The sequence below is a fragment of the Argentina anserina genome, chromosome 3 (genome assembly GCF_933775445.1).
Source record: "Argentina anserina chromosome 3, drPotAnse1.1, whole genome shotgun sequence".
Classification (NCBI taxonomy): domain Eukaryota; kingdom Viridiplantae; phylum Streptophyta; class Magnoliopsida; order Rosales; family Rosaceae; genus Argentina; species Argentina anserina.
Genome location: NC_065874.1, coordinates 13405336 through 13430547, shown reverse-complemented (window position 1 = coordinate 13430547; position 25212 = coordinate 13405336). Strand labels below are relative to the sequence as shown.

Below are 25212 nucleotides of genomic sequence, written 5' to 3'. Positions count from 1 at the left end.
TCATCAAACTCATAAAGACAGCTGGTGCATTCGTTAGACCAAATGGCATGACGACAAACTCATAATGTCCATACCGGGTCCTGAAGGCTGTCTTCGATATATCTTCTTCCTTCACTCTGAGTTGATGATAACCGGATCTCAAATCAATCTTAGAGAACACAGTAGCACCTTTGAGCTGATCGAACAAGTCGTCAATCCTAGGTAAGGGATACCTATTCTTGATGGTCACCTTGTTCAGCTCTCTGTAGTCCACACATAACCGCAGAGAACCATCTTTCTTCTTTACGAACAAGACAGGTGCTCCCCAAGGTGAAACACTAGGTCTAATGAACCCTTGGTCTAATAGCTCATCAATCTGCACCTTCAACTCCTTAAGTTCATTCTGCCCCATTCTATATGGTGCCTTTGACACAGGTGCTGTACCGGGTACTACATCAATGCAGAAATCTACCACTCTTCGAGGTGGTAGCCCCGGTATCTCTTGGAATACTTCACCAAACTCAGATACTACCACAATGTCTGCGATAGATACTTTCTGATCCACTGACTCCACATGTGCCAAAACTCCTGATCTCATGGCGTTATCAGACTTAAGGCAACGATAACGAAACACTGGCTCTCCGGGTCTATGAAAGGACACTACCATGTCAAAACAATCAATCACAGCATGCTGTGGTCTCAACCAATCAATCCCCAAGATCACATCATAAGTGTGGTCCGGAATCACAATCAACGAAGCAGAGAACTCTCTACTCCCAATCAATATAGGACAAGCTTTGCAGATTGTCTCTAACTCAAGTGACACTCCAAGGGGTGAAGTGACACATAAGGCGTCCCCGAGAGGTATAGGAATCAATCCTAGCATCTCCACTACTGAACTAGCAATGAATGAATGTGATGCTCCCGTATCAAACAACACTCTAGCAAGGTAGTCAAAAAGTGATAATGTACCTTCCACCCCTGTGTCTCGCTGACCCACTGCGAACACTCTAGCTTGGCCCGCTGGTAGCTGTCTCTGCGGCCGTTCCTGTCTACCCGGAAATGGTCGGGTACAATCTCGAGCTATGTGTCCCACTTGCCCGCACCGGTGGCAGCCTGCTCTCTTCGGTTTCGGACATGCTGAGGCGTAATGTCCCATCTCATTGCAGCTATAACACCTCACTGCTGCTAATGGTCTGACTGGTGCTGCTCTGATGGCTAAGGGTGGCACCCTTGTCGGGGCCTGATAGTGGGGTCTTGGCCTCTTCCATGACCTATCCTTCGGCCCTGAGTGCTCGCTGCCTGTATAGACCGCCTTGCCTTTCCCCTTCGCATCTCTGTTCCCCACATCACCTGCTCGAGTCTTCTCTGCTTGCTCCAAACTCATAGCACTCTCAATATCTGCTCCCGTGAAGTCAGGCAAAGGACTGATATCATGGTCTTGTACTCTTGTTTCAGCCCACGTAGATACTTCTGAGCTAAAGCAGTCGCACCCATAGGCCTGACATACCGATACAGTTGCGAGAATCGAGCATCATACTCTCTAATGGTCATGTCTCCCTGTACCAATGCCAGAAACTCCAACTCTAAGTCCTCCTGTACTGAGGCTGGAAAATACTTCTCTTGGAATATGGTGGTGAAATCTCCCCATGTGAATGTAGACACATCCACAGTCTGTCTCATGCTCTTCCACCAATCTAGAGCATCACCCTTGAGAAAGAATGTAGCTATCTTTCTCTTCTCAATCTCTGTGCACTCCATCATCTCAAAATAAGTCTCCATACCCTCGATCCAATGGTCAGCTACCATGTGATCTAGTCCCCCATGAAATGTCGGAGCTGACAGTGCACTAATATCCTTGATCAGCTTCAACACTCGACCGTCATCTCTAACCGCAGGAGCTGGCTCATCCTGCTCCTCCTGCGGAGCAGCCTCCTCATAGAGGTTCTCCACGTTGCGGACTCGACCTGTGGCCCTACCTCGACCTCGGCCTACCTGCTCTACCTGTGGAGCAGCCTCCTCATAAAGGTTCTCCACGTTGCGGACTCGGCCCGCGGTCCTACCTCGACCACGTCCTCTCGCCCGTCCTCGGCCCTGTCCTCGGCCCTTATCAGCGTTCATCACCTTCAAACAACGAAACACTTAGTCAATACTTGTGAAATCTCGAATTCAACTAAAACAGATTCAATAGGTATCAACATGAAATTTCCGGATAAGATGAATCATCGAAGTATCATCACGATACTTCTCGGAGGACCAAACCATTAGGTATGGCTCCTAAAACACTCTCGCGTACCCAACGACATATCAATACCGAGGAGCATGTGATGGGAGCCCGCCTGCAGTCGGATCATCGCTCCCGGATGGTATTGATAATCGCCAAATACGCACTTAGGCTCTGATACCAACTGTAACGACCCTAAAATTTCGAGCTTAAAAACTCAAAATCTTAAAAACGTTAAACACAAAATAATCTCAATGAAATCGAAATCATTTTAATGTCGCAGCGGATCACATCTGAGTTTAAAATATAACTCAGTCAAGCCGATTATTACAAACCCAAAAGATAATTGAACATATAACAAATGGAATTGTATAATCCTCACAACAACCTCACAAATAAAATCACACCAAATCTCACACACAATCCACGCTGGAACCTCACCACGACTGGATGCGATCGACTTCGAGTCTTCGGAGTCGTCACTCAATCACCACTACTCAGCACCTGCGGAAGTATCCCCTACACCATTGAAATTGGTGCACCGGGATTGCAACACAAACCCGGTAAGCTTTACAGCTCGTATGAGTAAAATATTAAAATAACTCTCGTCTCATAAAAGACACAACTCCACATCAACACAGTATAATGAAAATCATGAGAAAACGAGCAACCCATCTGGTTACTCTAATACTTTCACAAAATGGTAACTAATGAGCGCTGGTACACATCTGTTACCCCTCACTTAGTATACCGCTGATGTTGGGTAACCACCCGCCACCCAACATCCAAAATAAGCTGAGTACCCATGAGCAGATAACCACCCGTTACCTCCCATGCAGTACTATGGCAGACAGACTAGAGCTCTAACTGTATCGTAACTTTCGCCCGGCCAAAGGCTAGGTTCCGACTTGCCTCACATGTACAATAATCTCACATCATATTGTACCACACATCACGTCCGAAGACAAATCACAATATTTCACATTTTCCGTGATAAAATCATGTACAATAATCACTCATCATATTGTACGTTTTAAAACTTTCACAATATATCCATAATAAAAATCATAACAGTATATTATATAGCAAACTATATATATTCGTATTTATTTACCATTTATACAATATATACATAGTCCACTATATCATATACATGTCATATTTCATAAACCCTGAAAAATTACGTACGATAATCTCACATCATATCGTACCATTAAAATCACACATGCACAATTTTTCTGTCACCGAAATGACTATTTTTAATGAATTAATAACAGTATGTAATTTAATGAACTATATATATATATATATGTATTTATTACCATTATACTATATATACGTAGTCCACTAAGTTATATACATGTTGTAATTCATTAAATAAACACACTTGCAAAAATGTTGAATCACCACGAGGGTAGATTCGTAATTCAGTGAGATTTTACTCACCTTGTTGACTTGAGCGTAATTCCTCAATTTCCGATAATAATCCATTTCCTCGATTTAGCGATCACCTTAAAAAGATAAGACAAGCATTTAGAATCGTTTCGTAAACCTTTAAATGCCAAAACAGTAATAATCGGTTACTGTTCAGAAATTTTCGGTTTTACGAAATTACTGTTCACTGTTACTATTCACGGTTACTGTACAAATATATGATTTATACGTATTTCTGTACGTATAAATAGCATATACGTAATTCTGTACGTATAAAAATTAATACGTATTTCTGTACGTATAAATATTAATACGTATTTCTGTACGTATAAATATTAATACGTATTTCTGTACGTATACGTACGATTTAAATGTAAATACAACTCAGTAAATAAAATTTACTAAATTACCCTTTTACAAATTACTTTTTACATTTACTGAAAGTAATTTATAATTACATTTTACTGAAGGTAAAAATTAATTACATTTACCGTAGTAAATAAAATTTACATTTACATTTACCGTTACACAGTAAATTACCAAAATACCCTTTCAGTCAAAACTAATTACACCGCCTCACCCGGCGGCGCGTGTGGCACACGCGCCACCTCCGGCCGGCCGCGCGTGGGGCCCACGCGCCGACGCCAACCAAGGCGCGTGTGATGCCACCGCCGCCCCATTCTTCTCCTTTTCTTCTTCCTCCTCCTCCCCGCGGCCTAACGCCGCCTCGTACCCCCTCCTACTAACCTCACGCGCCGCCTAAAGCGGCGGTAACCTCCCCTTCTATCTCTCCCTCCGATCTCCACCAACAACCTCCCAAATCAACCAAAAACATCACACAACAAACACACAATCCATCCTAGCACGTATCTCACCTCAATTTGATGATGGAAAGCTCGTTTGGAGCTCGATGGTGGCGATGAAGATCGTTGCCGAAACTTGCAGAAGCTTGGCAACGTCGGGCGTCCTCACGGCGGCGAGTCTCGAGCAGGCGAGCTGAAGGGTGGCAGCTGTGGTCCTCGCGACGTGGTTGAGCCGAGCGGTGCACGTCACGGCAGCCCTGTGTGGGAGATCGCCGGGCAATTCTTCGAGGTGAGGGTGGGAGTGTTTCGGGGAGAGAGCGATCCGAGGGTGAGGGAGAGAGAGCTCGGGAAGAGGTGAGAGTGTTCGATCGTGAAGGAGAGGAAGATGGGAGAGAGCTCGGGTTGCGAAGGAGAGGAAGATGGGGTTTCGGGAGAGAGAGAGCGATTCGAGGGTGAGAGAGAAGAGAGTGCGGCGGGTTGAGAGAGAGAGAAGTGAGATGAGGGTTTCTGATTAAGGAAACCCTAATCCTATAATTACCTATTTATACTAGTTTCCAAATCGGAAACTAACTTCCGACGTTAATAACTTTTACATCCAACGTCCGATTCGAACGCGTCACATATCCACGAACTCGTATCGACGAGCTCTACAACTTCCGTGAAGAAAGTTTTCACAACCGAGCGACGAAATAAAAGTCGATAAATTCATTCGGAAACGTAACGTTTTCTTATTAAACGTTCTCGGAACGTTTCCGTTCCCGTTTCGTAACATTTGCAAGCAATCATGTTCGGTTTAAATCAAACTTCACAACTTAATAGAATTTAATTAAATTCAAATAATGTTTGAAAACGAGGGTTATTACAGTTATGTTAAAACATTTTATAGTCTTCGGACCTGTCTTCGAACGTGATGGCATATAGGAAACTAGCCTTGACCGGATGACAGTTACGATTCAGTTAGAGCTCTAGTCTGTCTGCCGGTGTACTGCATGAGGGGTAACATATGAGTTACCTGCTTATGAGTACCTATATTTTTGGGATATTGGGTAACCAATGGGTTTCCCAATGTTCGATGGTGTACTGCATGAGGGCTAACAGATGAGTACCCGTATTATAGATGTATTGGGGTAAACAGATGGGTTACCTAATTTCTCATGAGCACTTATATTTCAGATATTATTAGACATCTAGATAGGCCGTCATGTGACTCATGAGTGCATTTATAATTAAATGTTGTCAGTATTTTTCTCTTGTATTACTATGTGTGTTATACTATTGTTTTACTCATACGAGCTGCAAATCTTACCGAGTTTGTGTTTACAATCCCAGTGCACTCATTCGATGTATAGTTCTGCAGGTGTGGATTAGAAGAATTGGAGGGCTACTCTGAAGATTTCGAAGTTTCTTTATTTCTATTTTGTGGTGAGGATTGAGAGAATTTTATATTTTCATTTGATATAATGCTTGAATTATAAATTGGTTTTGTAATAATCAAATCGACTGAGATGTACTATGAACTCAGTTACGATACGCTGTGACAATACGATGATTTCGATTTATTGAGATTGTTTTAGAATTTTTCATAACTTCAATTTTTTAATTTAACACTTGAGAAAATTTTTGGGGTAACACTAACATACATGGAGTATGTGTCACGAGGCTAGTACCAATACAAAAAATCAACACAAAAAACATCTTGTTATTTTTATTAATAATAAGGTAAACAGGTTGCCACAGTACCAGTACAAGGCATACAACACAACACAGAGGCTTGAGTTAAGGAAAAGGGTGTCGATCGAGAGCACAGCTTCTTAATAGCAGGAACAACAACACAATACGTATATGAATGATCAACTTATTATTGGTAAGCATAATACTGATTCTTTCGAAGCACATAATCTTACTCGAGTGGCACTGGATCACCGAAAAGTGCATCGATACCATGTTTTACTACTTTCCCGACATGTTTGAATCCGTCGTTTTCTTTGTATATCAGATCAGCATTTCTTGAGAAATTAAGAGGGAGCATGAGCACAGGCACTGGCGCAGGAATTGGTCTTATAAAATCCTCATTTATATCCTTCCAGCAATCCGCAATTTGCTTGTTAAACACATCGATTGCCTCCTCCAATGAGACCCCGTATTGCTTCATATATATATCAATACAAGAAGCAGAATCCCCCGGTTCTTTCTCAACCTGCAAAGTCCATCAAGGTTTCAATTACAAGGTATATGGTTGTTGCGCTCGAGTCTTACAGTTCAAGTTTATATATCTTTCGATTAGCAAGTCAAGAATATGTTCCAAATTATAAGGTCCTTAATTGAACATTTTCCTGTTCGAAATTTAAGAGAGAGAGCGAGAGAGAGAGAGAGAGATATCATACGTTGCTCCCCCCAATGTCATCCATGAGCCTGAAATGGACAGCGGTAGCCCAAACACTTTTAGGCCACTGCAAAATCCAGTCGAATGATTCCTTGGTAACATTACCGCTCATTCCAAATGCAGCGAACACTACAGTCATACAAGCACCAGAAGAACGTGCTCTAACAGGCATGTATTCCTCCATGGTTAGAGTTCGTCCTTCGCTGACCCATTTGGCTTCGATGAGGTAGTCTCTGGCCTGATTCTTCAACTGGCCACCAAAGTGATTCAATTAGATATGTCAAGGTCTCATTGATTAACATCACTACATCAGTTAACTTCCTACTTTCATTGCTTTTTTAATCTTCTAATTTCTACTCCAACAACAAACAACCGATTTTTTCTTCTTTAACACAAGATGAACAACATTTTATCCTTTAAAAAAAAACGTACAACTTGTTTTCCATAGTGAGCTTGGTATGCTAGTCCTTGTTTCTCCAGGTCCTCTTCAATTTCTTTCATTGTACTCAAAAGTGCATGATAATATATTTTCATGTTTGTTGGTAAGCCATCCATGCAAAAGTTGATGTCCCATCTGAAATAATTAAATTTAAAAGTTATGATATATATATTATATATATTATTCTACCGAATATAACTATTTTTAATGAGCTGACATTTAATCTCTCGTTTACAACAAATAAACTATTTCACTAGATTAAATGATACTATATATATATGTATTCACTTAGTATAAATGCATCCATGTTTAAGTAAGGTTTATGATAGTTTATATGCACTTCACTGACCTCTTTATACACACATCTTGCTTAATACAACACCAAGTAAATTTTTTTATTTTAATATGTTATTTAATTCAAACTCCAAAGTACCCAAAATACCCTTATGCTAAAATTTATTAGGTATTATATTATTTAATATAACTATTACATATTCAATAATATTAAATATATATATATTCAATATTTTTAATTTTTATTGTACATACAAAGTCTAAATTGAAAAATAAAACAAGTAGCTGAGTGTTCTCTTATGATATATTAGTCACTTTAAATATGAAATTATTTTATGTTGATGTTTTTTTTAACTAGTTTAAATATGATCTAGTCAAGTTAACTATTTAATAACCCATTTTACCCAAGAATACATCTGGCTTCCTATTTCAATATAAGTGACACCGAGATGAGTTTAATTAATGTCTTCCAAGTTCCTTCTAGAGATTAACAACAAAAACATACATAATATGTTTTTTTTAAATAAAAGACTAGTTTAATTTCAACATTTCTGACCTGTCAAATGCTTCACGAAATATCTTGAGTTCTTCATATGTGGCACCATATGAATCGAAGGCATCATCCAACATTGTAGCTAAAGCACACAATTTTGCTCCAGTTTTTCTCCCAAACGAGTATTGAGGTTCATAATACATACCCACCATCCAAAAGTAACACTCCACAATCCTGTGCCTTGCAAGAGGGAATTTCTTTTCAAACTCTTGCTCCTTCCACCACCTAATCATCCAACAGTTGCAATCAATTAGTTGGGAACTCATACTTATATATGGCCAATTATATACGGATGAAAAATTAAAATCATGAAATCCATTAGAAAAATAGTCACCATACCTGGTAACCTCACTAAGCTCCTCTTTGTGTAAATATTGAACCAGATTGAAGTCTAACTTTGCCAATTTCAGTAATGCTTCATTATGCGTAGTCGTGGCTTGGTAGATTGGCATGTACTTCCTGGCAGATATTCTTTCTGGACATTTCCGCAGAGGTCTTTCTAGGGCTTCAGATATTTGTGCTGTTAGTGGGTAGCTCACCTGGCTAATGGCCAATTCAAGGTTCTTGGTGGTGAAAACAAGAGCCTCTTCAAGTATTTCTTCTCCATGTACCCTAAAATGTGTTGCTTCGTACAAGCTTAGCAACCCCAGAACATCGGTACTTAAGCTCTCCTTGAAGAAACCATGTGCATCTTTGAATTTGCTGAATATATATCCTTCAATATTGCAGAAGTAATTACTCACAGTTTGAGAGATCGATATGGTAGAGGTTCAACATGATGAAACATAATATAGTGTACGTACCAGATGAAATGTTATATCCATGTTGTCTTAACAGACGAAAACGAAGAGACTCATAGTATAGGTCCAGATCACTATCATGCCCAATTAATTGAGCGTGAATATTTTCCAGTGCTTTTCCTATTTCTGTTTCAAAATGGTATGGCACTCCTAAACGCTGGATGTCATCAATTAATTTCAGCTGATGGGATAAACCAGATGCAGTCAACGTCAATAGTCCCCTCACCATTACTTTTAATTGGTCGATTTGCTCTTCGACGTGGGCACGAGTTATCTGCACGAAAAATAAGGCCGAATTGGTTTAGAAAAGCACATTCTCGTTACAAAATGCTAACATCATTGCTTGTGCAATTTGTAATGCTAACATTATCGAAAATGCATGACTATATTATTTATGGAACCATAATCAATCAAGCAAAAACACAAAAGCATATCCTAAAATAATCAATTGGTTAATTACTGTAACCGTGGAGACCTATTGATCGAGGTGTATACTCAAGTGTAGAGACCTATTGTATAATAAACTAGTGAGAAGATTTAAATACACACCCATAAACTCTTGATACACACCCATATTATTTAATAATTCAAATAACATTTTGCATTTATGTTGAATGACCAAAATATGTACATGTAATAATTCAGAAAATTAAAAACAAATTAAATTATCAAAACTAAGAACTTTTATTTTTAGAAGCAATTAAAATAAGAAAATTTACAGGAAAATTTAAATTAGTAGATATTTTGATGGAAAATTAAGCGAGAGATTCAAACAATCAATTCATTTCATTAATTTTCACCGAAAAATATCATTTCTATTTTTAGAGTCTCAAACAAGATAATTCATGAAAATGAATTATAATTTTTCATCCTTCATTATATTTCATCTTCATACATTCTTAACAAAAAATGTTCATCTTCTTCAAACAATCAATTCATCCCTTTCTCTTATATATATATATATATATATATATATATTCTTCATGTTGTTTATCATTTTTATGGTTAAAGAATTTGAAAAAAAAAACAATTGCAATCTATAATGATTCATAAGAACAAACAATAATCGATATGAACATCTATAAGATGTTAATATATATATATATATATATATTAATATACTAATCACGGTAAAAAATAGTCTTGAAAATCCAAATAATGACGTATGTTGTGATTTTTTAATTTAAGGGTATTTTAGGTTTTTTATGTGGTGTATTTAGTAAAAATATTGGGATGAGAATTGAAATAGGTGGTGTATTAAGTATGGGTGTGTATTAAGAGATTTGAGGTGTGTATTTAAAATCTCTCTAAACTAGTTATCATCAAAATGGATTAAAAATATTTAAGATTTTGACTTTAATTAGAGTTGTTCTACTCCAGCAGAATGCCTTAAGAGAGTAAAAATCACGAAAAGCTAAATACTCATGGATCCAATACTCATACGCATGCTCCATTCATCTATAGCTTCAACAATTCTTTCATCAATTTAATCTCCACTATTATAACTATAAGAAGCCCTCCTTTGGTGTCAAAAGCTTCACCAAAAAATGGATATGCTACCATGCTATAGAGAATGATAAGTTAAAATAATAAATAATAATATACAGAATGGTAAAATAGTAAAAGAAAATGTAAAATAAAAAATTACAAGAGGTAAAAAGAAAAGAGAAAAAAAAGTAAAACGTTATGGTTAGTTCTATTTTAGTGGGTAGTGGGAAGTTGAATCCATACAGATACACGGGTAAAATGCTAGTTTATATTACTAGAAGTGTGCTGCTAGAGCAAAAGATCAATCTAGCTATACCAATCAATGTTTAATTAGACTTGATTTTCATTACTATTGTGACACATGAATTGGACATATATGCAGATTAGTCTCTGTACTCCCTTATCTGAATTGGACATTTTATATACAGATTAGTCTTTGTACTCCCTTATCTGATAAATAATACTCATTATAAAAAATAAAATAACAACAATAACCACAAATTTTTTTTTTTCAGAATGAACGATCACAAGCAAAAATAACACTACTTGTAAAGAAATTGAACGAAATTACATTGTCTAGAGATTCAAATTTATTGAACCCATCTCCACAAATGCCTGGTTGGAAGCAGCTGGTTACTGTTAGACCAGCAGTTTCAGACATGGTAGTTTGTGATGGAGGAGCAAGAGCAGATTGGGATGACATTGGAGTTAAGAGATGTATATGTAGAGCTAGGTCACTTAAGCTTCAAGTGTTTGTAGATTTTGGGTGTGCAATATTGCTTCTGCATGGATGTATATATATAGTGATTAAGCACAGAAAGGGTACGTACACAATGCACTAATAGTCCAAGTTCCTTAAGACTAATCAAAAGGTAGCAACCTGGGACGAGTACTCACATACACATATGACATATGTGGTGCCAATGCACGTGTATCCAAAGAGAGAAAAGGATGTACTATGATATTGGAATCGTGGCTTTGATTTTACTGCGGAATAGTCTCAGCAGCTGGCTAATGTAGAAAACGGATGCCCTAGTTCATCATCAAAATTGACTAGGGCATGCCGACAGCACTGTCTTCACTGGGAAAGGTCTATACGACTCGACCGGGCATTCTTAAAAAAAATGCATGCGACTAATGTTCCGAAGACTAGCTAGGGATTCTACTCATAGTTACACCGATCTTGACGTAAGAAATGATCGCTACCTTGCTTACCGACGACTATTCCATGTTAATTGTTCACGTACTGTTCGGGTTGCAACTCTGAAAGTCATTTTCTCTCTGGAATAGGTACGTGGGGCAGTGCAAATTTAGGCTTTCTCTAACTTATGAACTATTGTGCCACAATTCTCACATTATGACACACTCCGTCTCTAATTCATGAGATAATGTGCTAGTAGCCAAAAAAAAAATATTAGAAGTAGCCCGAAGGCACACGTCGACCTCGCCTCAAAACTATTTTTTATTATTATTTTGGTGAATAATTTCATAAATACATATCAACATTGTTTAATAAATATATATTTCATTATTTGAAAAAAAACTGTCTTTTTCTTTTTGAAATAATATAATTCAACACTAAACTCGAATAATAATAATTTAAAATAGAATGAATAATTTTCAACTTTGCTTCTAGAAATAAGTATAATTAAAAATAAATGTAAATGACTATTATTCGGATATATCGACTAATACACTGAAAATTATGAGTACTAGTATTTTTTAACTATTAAGTTAAATTTAAAATTACATTTTAATTTTATGAAATAAGATAAAAAGTAATCGTTCATTATAAGATAAATTTAATTTTAATTATTTTAATTTTCATAGTCTTTTTTCTATATAATTATAGAAAATATAAATAATCATGAATATTAGTATTTTCTAACTATATAGCACATGATCTATAGATAGCCCTTTGGGACGTTGGAGAAGGCCTTATCTTTTCTTTTTTCTCTGTTCTTTTGGGCTTGGCCACTTTAAAACAAGATCATATATTTGCTTCCATATATATATATATATATATTTAGCATTAACAGAGATTTCTATTATTTTATGTAAACATGCAATAATACTCAAATATAGTCGATCATCTAATTACATGACACAACTTTGTGCAGGAATTAGAAAGATATGATAATTGATAAGTATGAACTGTTTCTATGCATTGATTGACATGTTGTGTATGCGTTAGTTCTTAGTTGTTTCCGAGTCCAAAATTGACATTTTGCGAGATAAGGAATGCGTGCAGCTATTTGTCGGCCTCGGTACATGCATCTTCTTTTCGTCTTCTACAAGCATCTCCAACAATATTGCTAATTTGATATAATCTAACAATTTATCAAATTATTTGGTAAATTAGAGCTCCAATAAAATTATTATAGGATTGCTAAATTTGATATTTATTAAATCAAATTGTTAAATTTTCAATCACTCATATATTGCTAAAAAATAGTTAAATATTCACTTCCCAAGTGTCAAAAATTACAATTTTATATTTTAGCAACTTTTGCTGGAGAAAAAAATATTAAGTCAAAATTTCAGTTAATGATAGCAATGTTATAGATGCTACTATTAGAAATACTCTAATATTTGGGAAATTTTAGTATAAATTAATGCATTTGATGCATCAACTTTATCCTAAAATTATAAAATTAGTTATATTGTCCTCAAAGTTGTAGCCAATTACTTATTATTATGGAAAGTGGTAATTTTAAGGACTTTTTTTTTTGAATGGGTAATTTTTAAGGAATTAATTTTGAAAGGTTGTAATTTTTATTTACCAATTCAAGTTCTTAATATAATCATATATCTTATCTTATCTTATATTAATAAAACCAAAAGGAAAAGATATGTGATAAATTTTTGAAGTACCGAAAACGCCCATTATTTATTAACTATTTATTATTAGAAATTTCATTTGTGAAGGGCAGAAAAGACTGCCCGCGACAACGTTTTGATGGAGAAGATAGTCACGCTCATGTCGATTGAAAAACTGGCAAGACAATATCTAAACTGAAACGAGATACGGGACAACGTGGGAGGTGTTTAGAGGTGATGGCTATACCAGTACTCACCACATACTCTCCCAATTTGCAGAAGAAAGAGTAGAGCAAAATCAAACCAAAGCCGCAACATATTCATTTTGCCACGTCCTTAGGGTTTTCTCCTTCGATTACTGAGTACGCTGCAATTAAATTCCTGGTAGGTTTCGGCAACTAAAATAGAGTTGCACGTACTCCCGATTTTGATCACCTAACCCATTTGGTTTTATTATGCAATATATTGGGTAGGACTCATCTTTCTCTTCGAGTGGCTCAACTGAAACATTGACAATACACAGAGGTAAAGAATTCGGATTTTCTAATTTGTTTTCCATTGTTTTGGAGGTCATGAACAATATCTATGAATCTACGGTATGCGGACTTGAAGCTATCTAAAGAAAGCTTTGATTACTTCGAATAACTACTTGAAAGTGTTTACATGTTCTGTCCTTTAAGTTAATTTGGTGATTGATGGAATAATATTTGCTCTACACATCAAAATAAAATAAAAACAAATCGACACACGTAAGCATGTGTTGATACTTGAGAGGCTAATAATATTATAATCGAGTCTTAAAAGTTGTAATTGCAAGTTTGATAACTTAATTATTATTTTGAGGACTAATGCTACTACTTCAAGGACTCAAGTTGGTAAATAAAATTTACAACTATGTCAACTCAATTACAACACTAAGGACAATATACTATTATATATTTTTTATAATTCATTTTACAACTAGATTAAAATTGAAGTATATTATCATTCTTAAACGTCAACACATCCTAAACTTACACCTATAATATTTATGTGTGATATAGAGTTGGGTCTTCGTATGGCTCTAATAGTATTAGTTTAGACTTTCATTTTGAAATTCAGCGAGCAATTTGATACTCCAAAACTCATTGTTTTTATGTGAAAAAGTTTTTCTGATTGCCTCCAAAAGTCACTATGGACCATTATTGATTAAATTTGATTTTCTATGAATTTTTCATCTTCACAAATGACTGGTTGACAGGTTTTTCATTTTCTATAGAAAACTCAATAATAAAAAAGAAAAAAAGCAAATGCTTGTGTTTAATCTTTTATGAAAAACCCATTAGAAAAAGCCCGTAAACCTCATTTCTCACACATCGTCCAGTTACTTCCCTAAATGGACGGTCCCTTATAACGGGTACATACTTCTTCATCTCCACAAGTTACTATAGACGTTATCACAATTGGTCTTGACTGAGGAAGATAAAATTATCACATAAATTGATAAAAATCAACCCACCGCATACGACTCATTCAAGTTTGTCACAGCACCAAAATTTCGAATGATAAAAATTCGAATTTGAAGCCATGAAAACTCTAAAATAATCTCAAATATATTGAATCATCTTATAATAACAGTGTATCGAAACTGAGTCCACAACACGACTTATATATGCCTACTACTTATATCACTGACAGTGGTTTTCAAAGAAATCATACTTTATCTACAACAGTACCTTCATGACTTCACCACAATACATCGCTAGAACCACGAACCTACCCTTCTTTCCAATCAACCAAACAATCTCATTTCATGATCCTCTCATTATAAAGTCACAAAAGTTGTCGTGCATGATGTCCACACAAACACCTTATTTGTAAAGGCAACACGATAAGAATCCTAACTCACTAAGTCCACGACCACAACAGAACACCACATTGGACTAAGAATTACTCTCGAACAGTTCACCAAAAAATCGACTAACACACACATAAGGCAGTAGAGAACCTCTACCGCAAGCACAAGAGAGACGCATCACGCATCACGCATCCTACCACCCTCACCAATTCTTACAGTCGGAAATCAATTACAACTACATATTTCTATGAGCGGTATGCCACAATTTGCAGTACAAACAAAGAAGATATTTATCTCTCGATAGTGGAACATATCATACACCATGTTTCATGCATGCCTCAAAGGCATGGCACATGGCCCCACACAAACGCCCCAGTGGCACCATCTAAAGTATTGGTTCCCCACAGTTGTAATACTAATAAGTTCAGTAACCACTTCAACAAAAACATGATATAAGGTCCACCATCTCTTCCAGACTCACCCAAAATTATCGATGCACTACCACTCTAAGCTAAGATCATCTCATTCCTTACCTTCAATAGAATTACTTCACCGCCACTGCGTCTCATTTGGGTCTGTGGTATAGCTACGATCCAATTCTCAACACCAGACAAATGATTAATTTCACGACAAATTAGCGTTCTCAATTAAATGCTCATCTAGAAAATAATTAAATCATGACGCTATAAATGAAATTTCCCCAACACCTTAGATTTCTTGGTCAGCCAAGAACAATGAGTAGCATCAATTGTCTATGGCCCAACCAAAACAAGTTGAAACACAACGGCGACATAATGTGAATCTAAACTCAATAATTGCATCACTACATTAAGGATGTATCACACACCCTACCACTCCCTTACCAATAATGTTAGAAATGTCTGTCACGAAAATTTTCGTTAAACCACCTCCAACCTATGGTCTTCACATCCCTTACCTTGAAACAATATTTCAACCTCATTGGGCCTCAACTTGGATTAGTTTCATAACTAAAATCCAGTGCTCAGCATTGAAACACTCAATATCCCACAATGCAGGATCAATGATCTCCATCAAGACTTCTTGATATGTCTCTACCCTGATGGAAATCTATCTACTCAAACCAGTTAGCATTCATGTAACTTCTTCACCCACAGGACAAGGTGTCGCTAGGATATCGCCTTAATATTGCACCAAAAACTAATCCTTCACGAGAAAACCTTTATGTAATCATGTCACCGAAAGCATGCGACAAAACTTTGAATAAATGGGTTGATTGAGAGTTCACGCAAAGAAAGGTTAACAACTTATTATGCATGACTCACCCCAAACCATAACTAATAACTTAGGCGCCACTACTTTTAGTCAAGGACTAGTGCCCAAATTAACAACACCATTAGGTCAGCACAGTGACTTACCATCAAACAATCGCAGGAGGTAGGTCATCCCGTGACCTAACATCCAAGCAACCAAAACCACACATGTCAACACCGTGACATAACGACAGTCAATCCTGTAACGACCCCAAAATTCTGAGCATAAAAACTCAAAATTTCAAAGTCGTTAAACACCAAACAATCTCGATGAAATCGAAATCATTTAAAATGCCACAGCAGATCATCTCTGAGTTCAAAATACAACTCAGTCAAACCGATTATTACAAACCAAATTATAATTCAACATTATAACAAATGGAAATGTATAATCCTCACAACAACCTCACAAGATGGTCACACCAAAATCCTCACACAAGCTGGAGATAAATAACTTCAAGTCCTCTGAGCGGTCCGTCAATTCCCGCTAATCCACACCTGCGGAGTTATCCACTACACCATCGAATTGTTGCACCGGGATTGTAAACACAAACCCGGTAAGCTTTACAGCTCGTATGAGTAAAATGAAAATATAACTCGCATATTAATATATATATATATATACGAAAATCCACAAATTAAACAAATATAAATGCACTCATGAGTCAATGGACGACCCATCTGGTTGTCCCAAAAAAATATGAAAAGAAGCGCTCATGAGAAATTAAGTAACCCTTATGGTTACCCAAATGCATTTATAATACGAGTACCAAGAACACTGGTACACATCTGTTACCCCTCTCGTAATACACCGCCGATATTGGATAGCCACCCGTTACCCAACATCCAAAACAATCTGAGTACCCATGAGCAGATAACCACCCGTTACCTCACATGCAGTACTACGGCAGACAGACTAGAGCTCTAACTGTATCGTAACTTTCGCCCGGCCAAAGGCTAGGTTTCGACTTGCCAAACACGTACAATAATCTCACATCATATTGTACAAAACATCAGGTCTGAAAACAAATCACATTTTAACAATCTCAATGTTAAAATCACGTACAATAATCACACATCATATTGTACAAATCAAAATCACATGCTCGTTATATCTTGTCATCAAAATGACATCATCACAATAAATCATAACAGTATACTATATAGCAAACTATATATATATATATGTATTTATTTACCATTTATACAATGCATATATATATAATCCACTATATCATATACATGTCATAATTTATAAACACGTCCGAAGACAAAACGTTTAACAAACCCCATTTTAAAATCACATGCACGTTATCGAAATGACCTATTTCAAATGAATTCATAACAGTATATATTATAGCAAACCATATATATATGTACTTATTACCATTTATACAATATACATATATAATCCACTATATTGTATACATGTCGTATTTCAATATTTAAAACTCTTGCAAAAATCTTGGAATCACCGCAAGGGTAGATTCGTAAATATGTGAGATTTTACTCACCTTATCGACTCGAGCGTAATTCCACAATTTCCGAAGATAATTCTTTTCTTTTATTTATCGATCACCTTGAAAAGACAAGAAAAGAATTTAGAAACGTTTCGTAAACCTTTAAATGCCGAAACAGTAATATTCGGTTACTGTTAAGTAATTTTCGGTTTTTACGAATTTACTGTTCACGGGCACTGTTCACTGTTACTATTCACTCTTACTATTTATGTATTAATGTACAAATACGCATCCAATACGTATCTATGTACAAATACATAATGTTTACGTATTTCTGTACGTATACATACTGTTTTACGTATTTTCTGTACATATAAATACTATTCCAAAATACATACTGTTTCAGTAAATATTAATTACTGATTTATCCTTCTGAAATTACTTTTACATTTACTGAAAAGTAATTTACATTTACAATTACCGTACGTAAATAAAATTTACATATTTACCCTTCCGGAAACACTGTTCACGCCGCCGCACGTGGCGGCGCGTGGGGTACACGCGCCACCCCCGGCAGGCCGCGCATGGCGCTCACGCGCCACTCACTGTGGCAGCGCGTGGGGCACACGCGCCGAGCCCAAAACTGGCGCGTAGGATGCCACCGCCGCCCCAAAACTATCCTCCTTTCTTCCCCTCTCCTCCCTACGGCCTCACACTGCCACCTACTCCCTCCACGCACTCCCACGCGCCGCCTAGAGCGGCGGTAATCCCCTTCATCAAATCCTCCTCCGATCTCCACAATTCCAACCCAAATTCAACCAAGATCATTACACAATCACATACTAACATCAATCGCATCCAATTCGTACCTAGATCTCACGGTGGAACCCTTGACTCGTCGTCGGGAGAGCTTGAGGAGCCGGCATCGTCGATCGAGCAGAGGTGTGGCGTGCGGTGACTCCAGGTTCAACCATCGTCGTGGGGGGCTCCAAAGATGGGGAGGGGAGGATGGACTACTGTTTTTTACATTTTTCGTTGTTACACACTTGCACTAATATCATATATATCAGGCGACAAATTCCACCCCGGATTGGTATTTTGCAAATAATTAAAATTGTCACAAATACGCTAATTGGCCAAAATATGCTAATTGTCACAAATATGCTCGTAACATTCATCTCTTCATCACTCAAAAAAATTATGTCTCAATTGGCTTTCATGTATAAAGTTTGAGTAACATCATGCAACAAGCCGCAAAAGTTGGTCTTAAATTAGTGAGAAAGATAAAATTATCACATAGATATTAAGTAGTGGCTAGCTAAAGCTTTGAAAATGAAAAACTAGTTAATGCAACCAGCATAAATAAGTCGTCCTTGAATTTACCTTTTGCGAGAAAATTAAAGTACTTGTCAAATAAACATTAACTCACAGTTGGAAGAAATTGTCACCTTTATTGACATCTCACAAGGATTTTTGTGTCTAGTTGCTAATTTGCCAACTATTATTATATATACTACACTTACTATATATTAGACGCGCTGAAAGTCGGTACTATTCCTAAGAGTTTTGTCATTTCCTTAGCCAGTTGTTGCTGTTCTCATGGACCACGTCTTCTTTTTGTTTTGTCGAAAAGAAATTCATTAAAAGGCTATTAGCCCAGACGACAGACCAAAGAGCTTGATCAACTACAAACCCAGCACCTAAGAGCTTAGTAGAACTCAAATCTTTGTCTCTTTGTCTCTGCTCTCTCCTCATATTGTCTTCTTCCCTTTAGAATCCAAATCTTCCGACAAACTCTGCGGTTAGGAGACTTGCATCGCTTTGGTGAGTTCCCGTATTAAAAGATCAATTTCATGTTTCAATCATGTTTAGATATCAATACAAGAAGCAGAATCCCCCGGTTCTTTCTCAACCTGCAAAGTCCATCAAGGTTTCAATTACAAGGTATATGGTTAAAGATGTTGCGCTCAAGTCTTACAGTTCAAGTTTTATATATCTTTCGATTAGCAAGTCAAGAATTTGGTTCCAAACTATATGATTCTTAATGGAAGTTTTCCCTGTTCGAAATTATAGAGAGAGAGAGAGAGAGAGTATAGAGATATATATCATACGTTGCTCCCCCCAATGTCATCCATGAGCCTGAAATGGACAGCGGCAGCCCAAACACTTTTAGGCCACTGCAAAATCCAGTCGAATGATTCTTTGGTAACATTACCGCTCATTCCAAATGCAGCGAACACTACAGTCATACAAGCACCAGAAGAACGTGCTCTAACAGGCATGTATTCCTCCATGGTTAGGGTTCGTCCTTCGCTGACCCATTTGGCCTCGATGAGGTAGTCTCTTGCCTGATTCTTCAACTGGCCACCAAAGTGATTCAATTAGATATTTCAAGGTCTCATTGATTAACATCACTACATCAGTTACCTTCCTACTTTCATTGCTTTTTTAATCTTCTAATTTCTACTCCAACAACAAACAACCGATTTTTTCTTCTTTAACACAAGATGAACAACATTTTATACTTAAAAAAACGTACAACTTGTTTTCCATAGTGAGCTTGGTATGCTAGTCCTTGTTTCTCCAGGTCCTCTTCAATTTCTTTCATTGCACTCAAAAGTGCATGATAATATATTTTCATGTTTGTTGGTAAGCCATCCATGCAAAAGTTGATGTCCCATCTGAAATAATTAAATTTAAAAGTTATGATATACATATATATAATATATTATTTTACCGAATATAACTATTCTTTAATGAGCTTACTTTTAATCTCTCACTTACAACAAATAAACTATTTCACTAGATTAAATGATATTATACTATATGCATTCACTTAGTATAAATGCATACATGTTTTAGTAAGGTTTATGATATTTTATATGCACTTCAATGACCTCTTTATAAATACATCTTGCTTAATTTTTTATTTTAATATGTTATTTAATTCAAACCCAAAGTATCCAAAATACCCTTATGCTAAAATTTATTAGGTATTATATTATTTAATATAACTATTACATTTTAATAATATTAAAAAATATTATATATTCAATATTTTTAATTTTTATTGTCTAATTTGAAAAATAAAATAAGTAGCTGTGTGTTCTCTTATGATATATTAGTCACTTCAAATATGAAATTCTTTTTATGTTGATGTTTTTTTTTAACTTGTTTAAATATGATCTAGTCAAGTTAACTATTTAATAACCCATTTTACCCAAGAATACAACTGGCTTCCTATTTCAATATAACTATATTAGTGACACCAAGATGAGTTTAATTAATGTCTTCCAAGTTCCTTCTAGAGATTAACAACAAAAACCATACATAATATGTTTTTTTAATAAAACACTAGTTTAATTTCAACATTTCTGACCTGTCAAATGCTTCACGAAATATCTTGAGTTCTTCATATGTGGCACCATATGAATCGAAGGCATCATCCAACATTGTAGCTAAAGCACACAATTTTGCTCCAGTTTTTCTCCCAAACGAGTATTGAGGTTCATAATACATACCCACCATCCAAAAGTAACACTCCACAATCCTGTGCCTTGCAAGAGGGAATTTCTTTTCAAACTCTTGCTCCTTCCACCACCTAATCATCCAACAGTTGCAATCAATTAGTTGGGAACTCATACTTATATATGGCCAATTATATACGGATGAAAAATTAAAATCATGAAATCCATTAGAAAAATAGTCACCATACCCGGTAACCTCACTAAGCTCTTCTTTGTGTAAATATTGAACCAGATTGAAGTCTAACTTTGCCAATTTCAGTAATGCTTCATTATGCGTAGTCCTGGCTTGGTAGATTGGCATGTACTTCCTGGCAGATATTCTTTCTGGACATTTCCGCAGAGGTCTTTCTAGGGCTTCAGATATTTGTGCTGTTAGTGGGTAGCTCACCTGGCTAATGGCCAATTCAAGGTTCTTGGTGGTGAAAACAAGAGCCTCTTCAAGTATTTCTTCTCCATGTACCCTAAAATGTGTTGCTTCGTACAAGCTTAGCAACCCCAGAACATCGGTACTTAAGCTCTTCTGGAAGGAACCTTGTGCATCTTTGAATTTGCTGAATATATCTCCTTTAGTATTGCAGAACAAATTACTCACAGTTTGAGAGATCGATTTGGTAGAGGTTCAACATGATGAAACATAATATAGTGTACGTACCAGATGAAATGTTATATCCATGTTGTCTTAATAGACGAAAACGAAGAGACTCATAGTATAGGTCCAGATCACTATCATGTCCAATTAATTGAGCATGAATATTTTCCAGTGCTTTTCCTAATTCTGTTTGAAAATGGTATGGCACTCCTAAACGCTGGATGTCATCAATTAATTTCAGCTGATGGGATAAACCAGATGCAGTTGACGTCAATAGTCCCCTCACCATTACTTTTAATTGGTCGATTTTCTCTTCGACGTGGGCACGAGTTATCTGCACGAAAAATAAGGCCGAATTGGTTTAGAGAAACACATTCTCGTTACAAAATGGCAACATCATTGCTTGTGCAATTTGTGATGCTAACATTGTCGAAAATGCATGACTAGATTATTTATGGAACCATAATCAATCAAGCAAAAACACAAAAGCATATCCTAAAATAATCAATTGGTTAATTACTGTAAGCATGGAGACCTATTGAGGTGTATACTCAAGTGTAGAGACATATTGTATAATAAACTAGGATTAAAAATATTAAGATTTTGACTTTAATTAGAGTTGTTCTACTCCAGCAGAATGCCTTAACAAAGTAAAAATCATGAAAAGCTAAATACTCATGGATCCAATACTCATACTCATGCTCCAGTCATCTATAGGTTCAACAATTCTTTTATCAATTTAATTTCCACTACTATAACTATAGGCCCTCCTTTAGTGTCAAAAGTTTCATCAAAAAATAGATATGCCAAAATACCCATGTCAGAGAAAATAATAAGTTAAAATAATAATATATGGAATTATAAAATAGTAAAATAAAATATAAAAAACAAAAATTACAAGAGGTAAAAAGAAAAGAGAAAGAAGAACAAAGCGTTATGATTAGTCCTATTTTAGTGGGTAATGGGAAGTCGAATCCGTACATATGCACGGGTAAAAGGTTAGTTTATATTAACTAGCAGTTGATTACTGCTAGAGCAAAAGATCAATCTAGCTATACCAATCAATGTTTAATTAGACTTGATTTTCATTACTATTGTGACATATGAATTGGACATATATACAAACAGATTAGTCTTTGTACTCCCTTCTCTGATAAATCATTATTATTATAAAAAATAAAATAACAAAAATAACCACACAAAAAAAAAAGAGTTTTTTTTTAGAATGAATGATCACGAACAAAAATAACACTACTTGTAAAAGAAAATTGAACGAAATTACATTGTCTAGAGATTCAAATTTATTGAACCCATCTCCACAAATGCCTGGTTGGAAGCAGCTGGTTACTGTTAGACCAGCAGTTTCAGACATGGTAGTTTGTGATGGAGGAGAAAGAGCAGATTGGGATGACATTGGATTAAGAGATGTATATGTAGAGCTAGGTCAGTTAAGCTTCAATTGTTTGTAGGGGTGGCAATGGTATATAAAACCATCCCAACCAATTCGTATACTAACCGTATTAAATACATTGGTATACCAAATACTTGATACATGGTATATGGTACAGTATACCGTACCAACATTAAAAATATGGTAGGTAGGTGGTATAGATTTTCAATATATCGTGGTATATCGTACCTATCAACTTATATTATATTAAATTATTTAATTAAAAATATATATATATCTTTAAATTTTAACCGTAGATTTATTGAAAAATAAATCCAAACCGTATAAATATACTAACTTTAATCTAATCTCTCTGAATTTCTTTCTCAAGTACACTTTTTTTCTCGTCTTCAATTTCTTTATTTAATTATGAATGAATCGATTCAATCGAATTCCCAAGTACAAATGCTTAGACCTATCAGTAGCACCATCACTGCTTACAACATGTCAACATATATCACATTTAAACCTATCATTTATTTTTTCAATTGTTTTGAGAATTCATAAGTATTTTAACAGTTTGACTATTTGGACTTTGACTTTCTATTTGGTAATTTGGTTGAAGTTATATAAGACTTTAGAATTCTATTGCTATTTCACTTATTTGTTATTACTTATTTGGATTGTGCCTTTAAATTTTTAAGCCTTAAATATGTTGGTACAAGCCCATTACCAACCGTACCACTTAATTGGTATACCAACATTATTGGTTGGTATAAATTGTGGATTTTTCATACCAAATATATATTAGTTGGTATATGGTATTAGAAAATTAAGACGGGTATACCAACCAATTCAGCCCTAATTGTTTGTAGATATTGGATGTGCGACATTGCTTCTGCATGGATGTATATATATAGTGATTAAGCACAGGACGGGTACGTACCCAATGCACTAATAGTCCAAGTTCCTTTTATAAATAGTCCAAGTTCCTTCAGACTAATCAAAAGGTAAGCAACCTGGGACGAAGAGTATTCGCATACACACATCCCATGTGTGGTGCAAATGCACGTGTTTCCAAAGAGAGAAAAGGATCAAGTACTGGACTATCAAATAGTTCACCGCTATGATATTGGAATCGTGGCTTTGATTTTACTGCGGAATAGTCTCATCAGCTGGCTAATGTAGAAAACTGATGCACTAGTTCATCATCAAAATTGACTAGGGCATGCGGAGAACACTGTCTTCACTGGGAAAGGTCCATACGACTCGACCGGGCATTCATTAAAAAAAATGCATGCGACTAATGTTCCGAAGACTAGTTAGGAATTCTACTCATAGTTACATCGATCTTGACGGAAGATTTGATCGCTGCCTTGCTTACCGACGACTATTCCATGTTAATTGTTCACGTACTGTTCGGGTTGCAACTCTCAAGTCATTTTCTTTCTGGTTAGGTACGTGGAGGAGCGCTAATTTACCTTTCCTTTTTGTATCTGCTCTTCAGTTCTTTGGGCTTGACCCCTTTAAAACAAGATCATATATTTGCTTCCATATATATTTAGCTTGACCCCTTTCTAATATTTTCTGTAAACATGCAATAATACTCAAATGTAGTCGATCATCTAATTACATGACTCAGCTTTGTGCATGAACTAGGAAGATATGATAATTGATAAGTATGAACTGTTTATGTGCATTGATTGACATGTTGTGTGTGTTTTAGTTCTTAGTTCAATTAGTTGTTTCCGAGTCCAAAATCAACATTTTGCGAGATAAGAAATGTGTGCAGTTATGTGTCGGCCTCGGTACATGCATCTTCTTTTTGTCATGTAAGAGCATCTCTAACAATATTACTTAGTCTAACAATTTATCAAATTATTTGGTAAATTAGAGCTCC

The 25212-nt window shown here is 36.0% G+C and overlaps 1 protein-coding gene across 1 annotated transcript; it reads right to left on the bottom strand.

Annotated features, from left to right (window-relative positions):
- Nucleotides 1-6158: 6158 nt before the first annotated feature.
- Nucleotides 6159-23370, bottom strand: LOC126788334 ((-)-alpha-pinene synthase-like). Its single transcript, XM_050514310.1, has 7 exons — nucleotides 23205-23370; nucleotides 21986-22256; nucleotides 21522-21894; nucleotides 21186-21407; nucleotides 20346-20487; nucleotides 19918-20166; nucleotides 6159-6637 (listed from the first exon to the last, which is right to left on the bottom strand). The coding sequence occupies exons 1-7, from the start codon at nucleotides 23334-23336 to the stop codon at nucleotides 6341-6343; spliced, it is 1686 nt and encodes a 561-aa protein (XP_050370267.1). The 5' UTR covers nucleotides 23337-23370; the 3' UTR covers nucleotides 6159-6340.
- Between the last annotated feature and the right edge of the window lie 1842 nt (nucleotides 23371-25212).